Here is a 15133-nt window from a genome sequence, read left to right on the forward strand (position 1 = left end):
TGTCCAACCTCCTCCGTATCATCATGTCATTCACTTCCAAGCTGCATCCTGTCAGTGAACGTATATTAAGCATAGCAATTCTCAGTTCATGTTTGGCAGGTTGTTTTTTACGTCCAGCTTTCGCTCAACAGAGCTATCCCAGGTAACCCAGGCTGGGCAACTAGACACCAGCCGGCCAGTAACTTACTGACCCAGGGCTGCTGGGCTTTATGGTGGGCACACACTGGTCAATAGGGGCACATATACCCCTCCCACTGTTAGCATGGGTTCCTAGCATAGGTTGGAGTAGGCCGGGTCCTCAACCCACTTATCACCGGTAACTACCCATGCCCATTTTGGTGACATTAGTACACATGACTGAATCAGAGCCATATTTTACACCATTGAGTGACTAGCCCTGCCATGACATGCAGTCTGTGATCCATGTTCTCCTATCTTGAGGATACTGTACACCACAGTAGATGCCCAGAGTGGTTGGACTGTACAACTCTTCCCCCTATAGGGCACCATGTAGAGTATGTGCTGCTGCCCACAGCTCCATTCATTGGTGGGTTTGAGATGGAAACACTCAGCATGTTTTCGGACATGGGAGGAACCCCATGGAGACACAGGGGGGAACATGCAAACTCAAAACAGGATTTGGTTGGAAGTCTGGATCGAACCTTATACCTTGTGCATGAGAGGCAAAGACCTTAACCATTATGCCAACTGGTCTCATTGGGAGGCGAAGACCTTAACCATTATGCCAACAGGTCTCAATTTGTGTATACCTATATGTGTGTGTGTGTGTGTGTGTGTGTGTGTGTGTGTGTGTGTGTGTGTATATATATATATATATATATATATATATATATATATATATATATATATACACACACACACACACACACACACAGTACAATGAAAATGTATTTTCCCCCTTCCTGATTTCTTATTTTTTTGCATGTTTGTCACATAAATGTATCAGATCATCAAACAAATGTAAATATTAGACAAAGATAACCCAACAGTATTTGTCTGCCTGGGAAGACATGATCGACAAACCATGATGCTTTGCCAGAGATGGTCTGCACCTGTCACCCCTGGGATTCAGGTTTCTGGCTAAAGCTCTTGCCACCCCATAATGCCTTTTTTTAGGCAAGGTTCAAAGGATAAAACCACCACTGTAACAGATACAAGCATGCAAAATCTGAAGGTAATGCTACTCAATGCTAGAAGGCTAAACCTCAAAATGCACTCTCTCGAGGCACTCCTAAAAATGGAGAACATCGATATCTGTGCAGTAACTGAGACCTGGTTCAAGGCACCAGAGAGCACCCCTGCAATACCAGGCTACAATTCTTACCACACTTTTTGGCCACAAAACCAAGACCGAAACACTAAAGGTGGAGGAGTGTCCATATTCACCAAGGATATACACACCTCCAGGCTAGTTGCCCAACACAATGCATCTGAAATTCTCCAGGTGCAACTAACACTAGGTAAGACTGCAATCCAAATTGTAGCTTGTTAGAAATCCCTCACCATGCCCCAAGATTCTCACTACACCTTTCTAAACATACTGGAAAATATTAAGATACAACCAAACACCCTAATACTGGGTGATTTCAACTACCCTGCCATTAACTGGGAAAACTACTCGGGTACCAACTCCTTTTCCCAGTGGTTCTTGGAATTAATAAATTCCAATGCCCTGGATCAACTAATCCATTGTCCCACCAGGGGCTCCAATATCCTAGACCTGGTCATTACCAACATGGGAGATAGATGCTCCACACCAGTGGTCACCCCCTCATTGGTCAGGTCTGACCATAAGCAAATCACCCTTGACATCCACATCCCATCCACACCCCCCAGTAAGGAAACCTCCTTAAAAAAATTCTCCAAAGCCAACTTCATGCTACTGAAGTCAGAAGTGACAAACTTCATGACACCCACGCAGACGGGATCTGGAAGTTCGACTGCAGAATCTTACACTAAGGCACTGTAAGAGCACATCCACTCGTGCATGAATCATGCCATCCCAAATAGAACCAAGATGCTCTTCTCCAAAAAAAAGGAAGCCAATCTGGTGGTCCCCTGCTATAAACAAACTATTCAACAGAAGGAAGAAACTATTGCAGAAAAGAGGAAAATCCCAGGATGCAAAAAACTCCCTCACCAGCCTCAGTAAGGAGCTGAGATCCCTCATAAAATCCTCTAAAGATAATTATGAAAATAAAATTGCAAAAGATTCCAAAGACAACCACAAGGCATTCTATAGTTATGTCAAGAATCTAAATGGCAATGCTCAGATCTGCTCTGAGCTACATCAGAATGGCATTAAATATACTGATCCCAAGGATATTGCCAATATCCCGGCCGATCGATTTAGTGCCAACTTCACCCCCCTCTCACCCCCTAAAGGGCCCATTTCAATACCAAAAGATTGTCAAATTTCAGTAATCATGGCCACACAGGTAGAAACCGCACTGTCCAACGCTAAGAATACAGCATCCATGGGACCAGATGACATCCCAGGCTGTGTACTACATGAACTACAAAATGAGCTGGCACCTCACCTAAGTGTCATGTTTAATCATAGCCTCACCTCAGGCATTGTGCCCACCGAATGGCGCACAGCTACAGTTATCCCACTCTAAAAGGGAGGATCCACCTTGGATCCCGGGAACCACCGTCCCATCAGTCTGACAAGCCTGATCTGCAAGGGCATAGAACGCATTATCATGGAACTTATAAACAAAGACATTGGCAACCTTCAAACACTGGACCCTACCCAGTTTGGGTTTGTGAAGGTCCGAACTTGTCTCCTGAATCTGATTGACTTCTTTGAATCAGTCTCCAGAGCTGTGGACGAGGGTAAGGTGGTCCACACAGCCTATATGGACCTTGCCAAGGCCTTTGACACCATCCCCTACTCTGGAATCATAGATAAACTTACTGAGCTGGGCATAAATCCCTACGTCACTCGATGGGTTGCCAACTGGCTTACTGACAGAACCCAGACTGTAAAAGTAGATGAGTCTAAATCCAGCTCCAGACAAGTGACAAGTGGAGTACCTCAGGGTTCAGTCCTGGGATCACTCTTGTTTGACATCTACTTCTCTGAAGTACAGGCCAACACTTATGGACTCTGGCTAACAAAGTTCGCAGATGACTGCAAACTGGGAACCATTATTGAATCCCAAAATTATGTGGATATTCTACAAAAGGGCCTTACAGAAACAGATGCCTGGTGCCAGAGCCATGGGCTCAAGCTTAATGCCAAGAAATGCATAGTTATCCCCTTTGGAAAAAAACATGTACCCATGAATTACCACATAGGTGGCAGGACACTAAACATCGAAAGTGTGATGAGAGACTTAGGGACACAGGTGGACAGTGGTCTCACTTTCGATAACCACATCACCACAACAGTCAGGAAATCCTTCTATGTGGCACACCTCATCACTAAGGGCTTTTCATCCAGAAAAAAGGAGGTCATTGTCCCACTGTACTCATCCCTCATTAGACCCATTATAGAGTATAATGCCCCATTTGGTATGTACCTCACAAGACATTTGCAACAGCTGGAAAGGCTACAGAAATACCTCACTAAAAGAATCACAGGCCTAAAGCAGATGCCATATGCTGACCGTCTAAAACAACTCCAGCTATACTCTGTGGCATATCGTCTTCTCAGTGGTGATCTCTGCTTAACATACAAGGCCATGTCAAACCCTGAGCTGTTGGACATGCTCCACTTAAAGAAATCCCAATCCCTCAGAGCCACACGCTCCAGGGATCTAAACCTTGTCATCGCAATGAATAAAACATGCTGGAGGGATAGGTTCCTGACCCAGAGACTCCCCCATACTCTGGAATAGACTACCCATACATGTCAAGCAGAGCACCTCCTTGGTCCTCTTCAAAAGGAACCTTGACGATTGGATGGGAGATAGGAAATTCACCCCTGGGATCATGTCAGTCACCCTGCTAGACAGAGGTCTAGAGAAGTAAATATTGTGGGAAGAAATATCCAGGGAATTGTTATGGCTAGGCTTGCATAGGCCCTAGGGCCAATAGCCTAGTACCAACCTATGAACCTATAAGTAAACACAAAATGCAGTTTTTAAATGATGATTTTACTTATTAAGGAAAAAAAAAACTATCCAAACCTACATGGCCCTATGTGAAAATGTAATTGTCCCCTAAACCTAATATCTAGTTGTGCCACCCTTACAACCACTGCAATCAAACGTTTGCGATAACTGGCAATGAGTCTTTCACATCGCTGTTGAGGAATTTTGGCCCACTCTTCTTTGCAGAATTGTTTTAATTCAGCTGTATTGGAGGGTTTCTGAGCATGAACCACCTTTTTAAGGTCATGCCACAGCATCTCAATTGGATTCAAGTCCAGACTTTGACTAGGCCACTCCAAAACCTTCATTTTGTTTTTTTAAGCCATTCAGTGGTGGACTTGCTGGTGTGTTTTGGATCATTGTCCTGCTGCAGAATCCAAGTGCACTTCAGCTCGAGGTCAAGAACTGATGGCCGGACATTCTCCTTCAGGATTTTTTGGTAGAGAGCAGAAATGGTTCCATCAATCACATCAAGTCATCCAGGTCCAGAAGCAGCAAAGCAGCCCCAGACCATCACACTACCACCACCATGTTTGACATGATGTTGGCATTTTTCTGAAATGCTGTGTTACGTTTATGCCAGATGTAACAGCATGCACACCTCCCAAAAAGTTCAACTTTTGTTTCATCAGTCCACAGAATATTTTCCCAAAAGTCTTGGGGATCATCAAGATGTTTTCTGGCAAAAGTGAGATGAGCCTTTATGTTCTTTTTGATCAGCAGTGGTTTTTGCCTTGGAACTCTGCCATGCACGCCATTTTTGCCCAGTCTCTTTCTTATGGTTGAGTCAGGAACACGGACCTTAACTGAGGCAAGTGAGGCCTGCAGTTTTTTAGATGTTGTTCTGGGTTCTTTTGTGACTTCTTGAATGAATTGTCCCTGCACTCTTGGGGTACATTTTGTAGGCTGGCCACTCCTGGGAAGGTTCACCACTGCTCCATGTTTTCTCCATTTGTGGATAATGGCTCTCACCATGGTTTGTTGGAGTTCCAAAGCTTTAGAAATGGCTTTGTAACCTTTTCCAGACTGATAGATGTCAATTACTTTATTTCTCATCTGTTTCGGAATTTCTTTAGATCGTGGCATGATGTCTTCCTTTTTGGGATATTTTGGCCTACTTCTCTATGTCTGACAGGTGCTATTTAAGTGATCTCTTGATTCAACAGGTCAGGCAAGTAATCAGGCTTGGGTGTGGCTAGTGAAATTGAACTCAGCTTTCCCAAAAATGTGATTAACCACAGTTACTTCATGATTTAACAAGGGGAGCAATTATTTTTTCACATAGGACCATGTAGGTTTGGATAGTTTTTTTTCCTTAATAAATAAAATCATCACTTAAAAACTGTATTTTGCATTTACTTGGGTTATCTTTGTCTAATAGTTGTCTAATATTTAAATTTGTTTGATGATCTGAAACATTTAAGTGTGACAAACATGCAAAAAAATAAGAAATCAGGAAGGGGCAAATACTTTTCATTGAACTATATATATTTCTTATTTGCAGTGGTGATGGACAGGTTGGCAGATGAGATCAGACAGGAGGCCCAGTGGACTATGATGTTTGCAGATGACATTGTGATCTGTAGTGAGAGTAGGAATCAGGTCGAGGAGACTCTGGAGAGGTGGAGATATGCTCTAGAGAGCAGAAGGTCAGCAGGGCTAAGACAGAATATATGTGTGTAAATGAGAGAGAGGATAGAGGAATGGTGAGGATGCAGGAGTAGAGTTGGTAAAGGTGGACGAGTTTAAGTACTTGGGATCAACAGTTCAGAGTAATGGTGAATGTGGAAGAGAGGTGAAGAAGAGAGTACATGCAGGGTGGAATGGGTGGAGAAGAGTGTCAAGAGTGATTTGTGACAGACGGGTACCAGTAAGAGTGAAAGAGAAGGTCTACAAGAGGGTAGTGAGACCAGCTATGTTATATGGATTGGAGACAGTGGCATTGACAAAAAGGCAGGAGTCAGAGCTGGATGTGGCAGAGTTAAAGATGTTAAGATTTGCACTCGGTGTGACTAGGATGGATAGAATTAGGAATCAGGATATTAGAGGGTCAGCTCATGTTGGACAGTTTGGAGACAAAGCAAGAGAGACGAGATTGCGTTGGTTTGGACATGTGCTGAGGAGGGATGATGGGTATATTGGGAAAAAGAGCTGCCAGGTAAGAGGAAAAGAGGAAGGTCTAAGATAAGGTTTATGGACATGGTGAGAGAGGACATGCAGGCGGTTGGTGTGACAGAGCAAGATGCAGAGGATAGGAAGAAATGGAAAGAGATGATCCGCTGTGGTGACCCCCAACGGGAAAAGCCGAAAGATGATGATGATACATATATATATATATATATATATATATATGTACATATATATATATATATATATATATATATATATATATATGTACATATATATATATATATATATATATATATATATATATATATATATGTATATACAATACCGAAACAAATGCTGCAATAAACGAACCCCACAAAAGAAAAAGCAGCCACACCAACCCACATACATACAGCCAAAATTGGCGCCATTAATGACTGCACCCACATTCATGCATATAAATATTTGTGAAAGCCAGCACCCACCCCTACTTTGTTGCTTATGTAAACTACATGGAAATATTATGGATCTAATATCTGAAGGATAATTTTTCAATCAATTATCCTACAAGTTATGACCCAAAAGTTATCATTTTTGCAAAGAAAAGGTAATCAGGAATAATTAAATTTTTTTTTTCTGTAGATAACATGGCACTAATGCTCCTCAAGCTGAGGGAGATCCCGTCCACACCTCTGTGAACTCAAAGCAAATCTGACAACCAACCAGAACTCGGAGTTCTACAACTCTGACAACCAACCAGAACTCAGAGTCCTACAACTCTGACAACCAACCAGAACACAGAGTTCTACAACTCTGACAACCAACCAGCTCTTGGTGGAGCAGAAATCCCTCAACGGTTTAGGCCCTCCTACTTCACATGTCTTTCTCTGATTAGTGCTGATGTTTATATATGGTAACAGTAGTAGTGCAGTATCAGGCAATAGACATATGGAAAGGAATAACTGGGTCTTTTAATACCACATACATTTATTATTAATATATATAAAATTAAAATAGTTATATCTCTTTCTTAATTGGATTTGATTTAAAAATTATTAATAAAAATTCTCAAAAGTTGAACAAACAGAATGAATAAAATAAACCAACATAACTAAAAGAAAAAAAGAAAGAAACAAAGAATCAAAAAAAAGCAGTAAATGCAAGAAGGTATTAGGTTTAGTAGGCTAGGCTGGGCTAGGCCTGTTTTATTTTCCTTTTTTAGTCATTTACCTTTCAAGGTGTCAATCAAACCCCTTCTTTTTTCTCTCAAACAACTTAACATAATACTAACTAACTTCCTAAATATAATAATTCTTCAGAGACAATGACCATGACTGTGTGGGTAAAATATAGGCTATTGTAGAAGGTCCTTTTTACACTTAGCTAATGACCAGACATCAGAATCAAACTTTGTACTCTGTGTCTATGAAGTGAAGACTTTAACCACTATGTCAAACTCACCCCATGTAAATATACTATAGCTGCCATTGTCAAATTAGTGAATGAAAACAGAAAAACAAGAGAAATCATTTGCATCTGTTTTATTCATTTTCTGAAGTTAATCAACAGTGATAAAATAAATCATTACTATGCCCATCACTGTTCAGCTTCTTGTTTGATAATTGTATCTTAAATATAGAACAGTAAACCTCTCACACACTGTGTGTTCTGCATATCTACATTTTGGTTTCATTCTTATGTATAACCTCCCACAACTTTCAACCATCTCCACTATAATCTTCACTTTCTTTTATTACTGAAAGGAAGTCTGTTTTTTTCCTAGCTGTTTTCCTAAATTGAGACCCTCATTTTGTTTTCACTTTGCTCTTTCTCTGCCTGTCTGTTTAAAGTATCTCTTTCATTAGTATTTTTTTTTTTTGCATTCATTCAAGATTATGTCACCACAACTCCACAGCCTTTAACTTTCCTTTTGTAATTCAGTTGCTCCACTATTTGTCCATTTTTGAGAAGAATAGCTCCATCATCCAGATTATCACTTTTTTTTTTCTGTAACAAATATCTGACAGATCGATCTCTCTTCAGTTTTTGAAAGGATCTGGGGTGCTTAGTCAAAAACTACAAAGTCAGAGTACATCATTGCCTGAGATAAGGTGACCAAAGCCAAACTGCATTTGCTTTTCCAAACCCTCCACGTCCACTATAAAAGGGGCTGCGCTCCTATACTCACTGCATGAGATAATCAGCCTTGGAACTGCTTCATCTGAGGTGAAGAGGAAACCTCTTTAAACGTTTAGGGTTGGCTATCTTGTCTTAGCTGGCAGTTCAGCCATATTGTACACAATTGAACGTTTGACTCCTGACTCCCTCTTTCACACTATTTTCTATACAGACAGCAAGTAATATTATAATCCTACTATCTCAGAAGATTATCAGTCAGATATTACATTGATTGCAAAAACTGACAAACAAACAAATAGGCAATGAAGAAGATCTTAGTTAAACCTCTAAATCTTTATAATTCTGTCCTGCCTACAGTAGACATAAAATCATGTAGTGACAGCAAGCTTTCTTGGTTCCAGAACAGATTAGCAGTTACACAAAGGCAAATCTAAAATGGTGGATTATGAAGATTAATTTACAACTCAACAGATTCTCAGTTTAGGTCATACCTTTTGGAATATTCTTCCAATAATAATTCATATTCTTAAACTGACAGCAGCATCATGCAATCATCACCTAGCTACAGCTGAGACACATTTCCAAATGTTCTCAAACTTTTTGCAGGTTTCTCATGATCTCACATGTAGAAATTTTCCTTACGCATCTATTCATACAGCACTTGTTGTATCCAAGGTTACAAGCACAATGGCAGTCTGTCAAATGACACTCTCCTGACAGTGTCTCTTGCTCAAACTGCGACTTTTACATATAAAGCTCAGCTATTCTCACTTACCTCAGTCTTGAAATATGCACAACTATTTCTTGCAGCTTAGCTTGTTTTCCACAGAAAACAAATATATTTTTGACCTAGCTTGCTCAGAAGAAATATCTAAAATACATAAATCCATTCTTATACTTGTGCTTTTAGATTTCCATCCTGGAAAGAACTAAATGGAGATCAAAGAGTGCAATGGAACATATCAAGACAGCTATAACATATTTAGACAGCCTTTCAGAAGTGACACTTCATAACATTTGAAAAAGCTGAGTGAAATATACATGAACATCATATGGTAGTGTATGCTGTAGCATACAGAGCAAAGGACAAATTACCTCTCTATAATGTGTTACTACAAAATTTGACCATAACCATAACTTAAGCGGAACAATTAAACTGCAGGACGTTTTATGGCTGTACTGTAGCACCATGATTTCTGTTCATATACAGAATCATAAAGTAATGGAAGTAAACATATTCTGAGTTAGATGATGACATACTCTGCAACAATTTGTGTTTGCTCATAGACCAAGGAACAAAATCTTATATAAAGGTAGCCACTTTCTCATTCATAGCTCTGCTAAGAAGTCAATTTCTACTGCAAGTCCAACTGCCATCATGAAAACCATTAATATGTCCATGATGGGCATGTACCTCCCTTTTATTTATGATAAATTTGTATCTCTCTGATCACCAATGTGCTCCTCTTGCTCCCCTCCTGCTAACCACAATCTTCAGCTTTTTTATATTTATTTCTCTGACTATAGCGGACTTGTTACAAGCTATTCCTGCGAGCAGGTGTTATCTTATTAGTCTTTTCTGCTGCAAGATATGACTGTGGAAGGTCACGTTCTCTGAATATGCCACACAGTACTTGTGCTTTATGGTGTCTGCTGGGAGCTTTTCTACATTTTTATTCCTAGATGTACTAGTTAGTCACAACTCACAAATGCAATGTTTGTGTATCTGAAGTCAAGTATAAATTTATAGAAATAAGTTGCATAGAGCCTTCACAATTCTTCATGTTGCTTCCTGCTTTTTAATTAGTGACTAGAAATTAGGTAAATAATCTAGTCCTCCTTCTTATCAGACAACAGCCTGTAGTCATAGTTAATGCACTGCTGTAACTAATCTTTTGTTGCCTACCTTGCAATCTCAGTCCCCTAAAGAAAGTGATGAAATTGTTTATGTCATTTACTACTAGAATAACCAATATGTTCTTCCACTTTCTGATTAACTAGGCTAGTCTTACCTCATCAGATCCTGATCTGAAGATTAGAAGATCAAAAGGAATCGCTGCCACCATATCAATGAGGAACCAGCCTTTGAAGTAATGGACAGCAATTTTCCAAGGATGGCTTACCACTTCATCATTACTGTTTACATAGGTGGTCCGAAAATTGATGATTATGTCAATGATAAACATAATGTCTACTATGAAATCTACAATATTAAGAGGGTTGCAGGAATATCCACAGGCCCAGTGCCTTTCTTCTTCCTGATCATTTAATAAGAATGCTGCCGAGTATGGTGTGAAAACAGCAGTGTAGATCACCAAAAGGAGAATTAGCCAGTCCCAAACTGCCTTGAAAGGGCTGTAATGCAAAATTGTCCATTTGTGAATGCGGGGAGCCTGCAGTTTGTATTCAGGAAGGACATCAGCTCCTAGTGACAGCACCTACAAAGGGAAACAGAGGACAGTATGAAGGTATGACAGATACACAGATAAAAACATGAGTAATGGATACACTTTTGTCCACAGAATTTATGTTAACATTTGGGATCAGTATGCTCTTTTTTAAAAGTCTGTTTATTGACTAATAGACAACCATCAACACCATTGCTCATAGGCATGGACCTGCTTTTTCCACCATCAGTGCCACTGGGTTTCATGGAGCCTCATATCACCTAGAACCTATGATTTATATGGCACCCTAAACACTTGCTACCTTTTGAATTGTCTCTAAGGAAGGGGGCCTCTTGGTAACTTAATGGCATCTCAAGCCTAACAACAGAATTATTTTTTCCTCTTTTATTTTTGCCATTGTATCTGCCAGCCATCAGCACTAATCCTCATCTACCTTATTGCCAATATGATTCCCCATCTCTGGATTGCTTGCACCCCTCTAGATGACTTTTGGAGTGTCTTTAGTCTCCATCATAAACTAGCCATTAAAGTGTCTTACGTTTTTCAATAGTCTATGGATTTGGAGTGAGATCTGAGTGGTGAGGTGGCCAAAATCAAGGCAGCAACAAAGGGCTGTTAGCTTTTCCACTGGTCTGTGTGATGAATGTCCATGTGACAACCTGATATCTATGTTCTACCACAATGCCACCACAAGGAACATGCTTCTGTGCAGTTGCAAAAACTTGAATACTGAATAATGCACAGCTGGTTATCATGGGAGTCTCAACCCACTCACTGCTTGATGATTTTCTTACTGCTAGTAGTAATCTGCAGTGAAGTGGGTTGGACTGACCCCCCCCCCCCCCCAGCATGATGCATGAGTGAGACGACATCAGACATTTATTCCCATTTTCCCTTGTGGGCTCCCCCTGCACCTGTGATGCTAACTGATCCTGGATCATGTGGGTCACAATTAGGACTTGATCTGTCTGTGCCACAGAGCTATGTGGACCAATCAAACGTGGCATGCAGGCTCGCATCCTAAATATTATTGATTATAGTCTTGCCAGAGAATGGTTTTCTATATTAAAAAAGCCAAAGAATACATCTTAATAACATCAAACATTTATCAGATATACATAGTCCTTTAATAATTCACATTTTGTTTTTAATTTTGTTTTATTGAGATACAGGTACCTTGAAATCAGAAGAAACCTTAATACAACTTGACAGAAGCACAATAGTTCGATATATAATGTGTGTGTGTGTGTGTGTGTGTGTCTGTGTGTGTGTGTGTGTGTCTGTGTGCCTGCCTTTCTGTCTGTCTGTCTGTCTGTAGGAGTACTGGATATAGCCCACTTTAACACAGGAATGAAATCTATTCCTAGGAGAAACATTAGGTTTTACAAAAACTGCCTTTGATTAATATTCTGTGCAACAAAGAGAGAGGGAGAAAAGGGATAGGATAGAGTGAAACAGAGAAAGAGAGAGAAAGAATGAGAGGTAGATCTGTTATGATATTTTACACAAATACTCATGCAAGTCTAGTCATAAAAAATATTCTGAACCTAAATTTTATGTCTTTGCTTTCATGAAAATGAAATATTTGAAAGTTTTTTGCCTTCTCAAAAATTCCTAGAAAATGTCATTTATAATACTGTGTTCCCTTTAAGTAAATTAAATGTAAAAATGTAAAACTAGATATTGAGATGCTTGTGTTATAACTTTGGACTATTCTATGATTGTTGGATGTTCTTATATAAAATAAAACAATATCTATTCATCATTTATTTTTCAATTTTTTGCATGAATATATATATATATATATATATATATATATATATATATATAAAGAACCTTCTGCAAATGTCACAAGAAAACATTTTTTCATGAAAGCAATTTGAAACTTAAATGTTTTCCTATTTCTTTTGTTTTATATCATAACAATGTTGACATTTTGTTACAAGTGGAGCTCATCTCCTGAAAAAAATGTTGGTTCTTAAATAATTTTCATTATACTTTTTAACTCACTCAATCCTATAACACATTTTTGTATATTTCTAGTTCACACCCATACCTCCTTATGATGTCCAGAACTTTTTTGGGTCTGGCTTCTTTAACCAAGTGACTTCCCATCTACAGGCAGTATTAGAAAAGGCAAGGCGTTATTAACAAAATGACACTAAGACTGTTAGTCTAGGATGTCCTACAGTGAAGAAATTAATCTTTCTTTGTGACTTATTAATCATATTTTCACATTTATATTCATATTTTCAAAACTGGGATGCCTTCATTTTATTGAGGTATATGGTGTGAAACAGCAATGGAAGACAGGACAATTCATTGAAAATGTGGTTTATATCACACTATATTGGAAGCATTGAGAGTTGTTTGTTTGTAATTATGAAAATATGCAATATTTCCATATGTACTTAATACTTCAAAAATCAAATGCCTTACAAACTGTTACATGACATTAGGTGAAACCTAAGATGTTAAAGAAAACTGTCTTTCATATTTGAACTTTTCACATTTTGAGAGATAGCCATTATTATTTGTATTGCTAATTATACCATTAAATATATGCTTTCATATTTCTGTAAATATCACAATAAATGTGCACTTCATAGGTTCATAGGTAGGTACTAGGCTATTGGCCCTAGGGCCTATATAAGCCTAGCCAAATGTTACCCTGGCTTTTGCCACCCAAGAAAATTATTTTCCTGTGCCCCTGTCAAGCAGAACCACAGAAGTGATCACCGGGGTGAATTTCCTATCTCCCATCCAATCATCAAGATTTCTTGAAGAGTGCTAATGAGGAGCTTTGTTTGATATAGATAGGTAGTTTGTTCCAGAGTATGGGAAGTCTCTGGGACAGGAATCTATCCCTCCAGCATGTTCTGTTTATTGTGGTGACAAGGTTTAGGTCCCTAGAGCATGTAGCTTGGAGGGATTGAGATTTCTTTAAGTGGAGCATGTCCAACAGCTCTGGGTTTGACATAGCTTTGTATGTTAGGCAGAGATCACATCTGAGTAGGCCATATGCGACAGAGTAAAACTGGAGTTTTTTGAGACGGTCTGCGTAGGGCATCTGTTTTGAGGCTGGTAATCCTCTTTGTGAGGTTTTTCTGTGGCCTTTCCAGTTGTTGTAGATGTCTTGCGAGGTACATACCAAAAGGGGCATTGTACTCTATAATGGGTCTAATGAGTGATGGGTAGAGGGGAACAATGACCTCTTTTTTCCTGGATGAGAAACCTTTTGTGATGAGGTGAGCCAAGTAGAAGGAATTCCTGACTACTGTGGTGATGTGATTGTCAAAGAAGAGACTACTGTCCACCTGTGTCCCAAGGTCTCTTATCACTCTTTCGGTGTTAAGTAGACTATCGCCTATGTGGTAGTTCATGGGTACAGAGTTTTTACCAAAAGGGATGACAATGCACTTTTTGGCATTGAGCTTAAGGCCATGGCTTTGACACTAGGCATCTGTCTCAGTGAGGCCCTTTTGTAGGATGTCCACATCATTAGGAGTTTTGATTATGGCTCCTAGTTTGCAGTCATCTGTGAACTTTGTTAGCCAAAGACCTTCTGTGTTAGCCTGTACTTCAGAGAAGTAGATACCAAACAGGAGAGGACCCAGGAATGAACACTGTGGTACTCCACTTGTCACTGGTCTGACGTTGGATTTAGAGTCTGTTACTTTCACAGTGTGGGTTCTGTCAGTGAGTCAGTTGGCAACCCACCTTGAGACATAGGGATTTATACCTAGTTTAGTGAGTTTATCTATAATTCCAGAGTGGGGGATGGTTTTGAAAGCCTTGGCGAGATCTAGATAGGCTGTGTGAACCACCTTACCCTCATCTACGGCTTTGGTGACTGCTTCAAAGAAGTCTATCATGTTTAGGAGACATGATCTGCATTTTACAAACCCAAACTGGGTGGGATCCAGAGTTTGGAGATTACCAATGTCATTGTTTATAAGTTCCATGATGATACGTTCCATAGCCTTGCAGACCAGGCTCATCAGGCTGATGGGGCGGTAGTTCCCAGGGTCCGTGGTGGCTCCCCCTTTGTGGAGTGGGATAAGTGTTGCTGTGCACTATTCAGTGGGCACAAAGCCTGAGGTGAGGCTATGATTGAACATGGTACTTAGGTGGGATGCCAGTTCGTTCTGTACTTCGTGTAGAATGCAGCCTGGGATGTTGTCAGGTCCCATGGATGCTGTGTTCTTGGCTTTGGAGAGTGTGTTTTTTACCTGTGCAGCTGTGATTATAGGAACTTTGTATCCAGTATAGAGATGGGCCCTTTAGGGGGTGAGAGAGGGGTAAAGTTAGCACTGAACCTATCTACCAGGATGTTGGCGATATCAGTTGGTTCTG

At 39.9% G+C, this 15133-nt stretch overlaps 1 protein-coding gene across 2 annotated transcripts in view; it reads right to left on the minus strand.

Moving 5' to 3' along the window:
* KCNH6 (potassium voltage-gated channel subfamily H member 6) overlaps window positions 1-15133 on the minus strand; it is a 1196060-nt gene that overhangs the window by 210283 nt on the left and 970644 nt on the right. For both annotated transcript variants that reach the window (XM_044055208.1, XM_044055207.1), the window contains exon 7: window positions 10382-10807. In XM_044055208.1, the coding sequence (XP_043911143.1) occupies window positions 10382-10807 (426 nt within the window). The remainder of the gene's footprint in view (window positions 1-10381; window positions 10808-15133) is intronic.

This window comes from Protopterus annectens, chromosome 13.part0, assembly GCF_019279795.1.
Source record: "Protopterus annectens isolate FY-2018-M chromosome 13.part0, PAN1.0, whole genome shotgun sequence".
Lineage (NCBI taxonomy): Eukaryota > Metazoa > Chordata > Ceratodontiformes > Protopteridae > Protopterus > Protopterus annectens.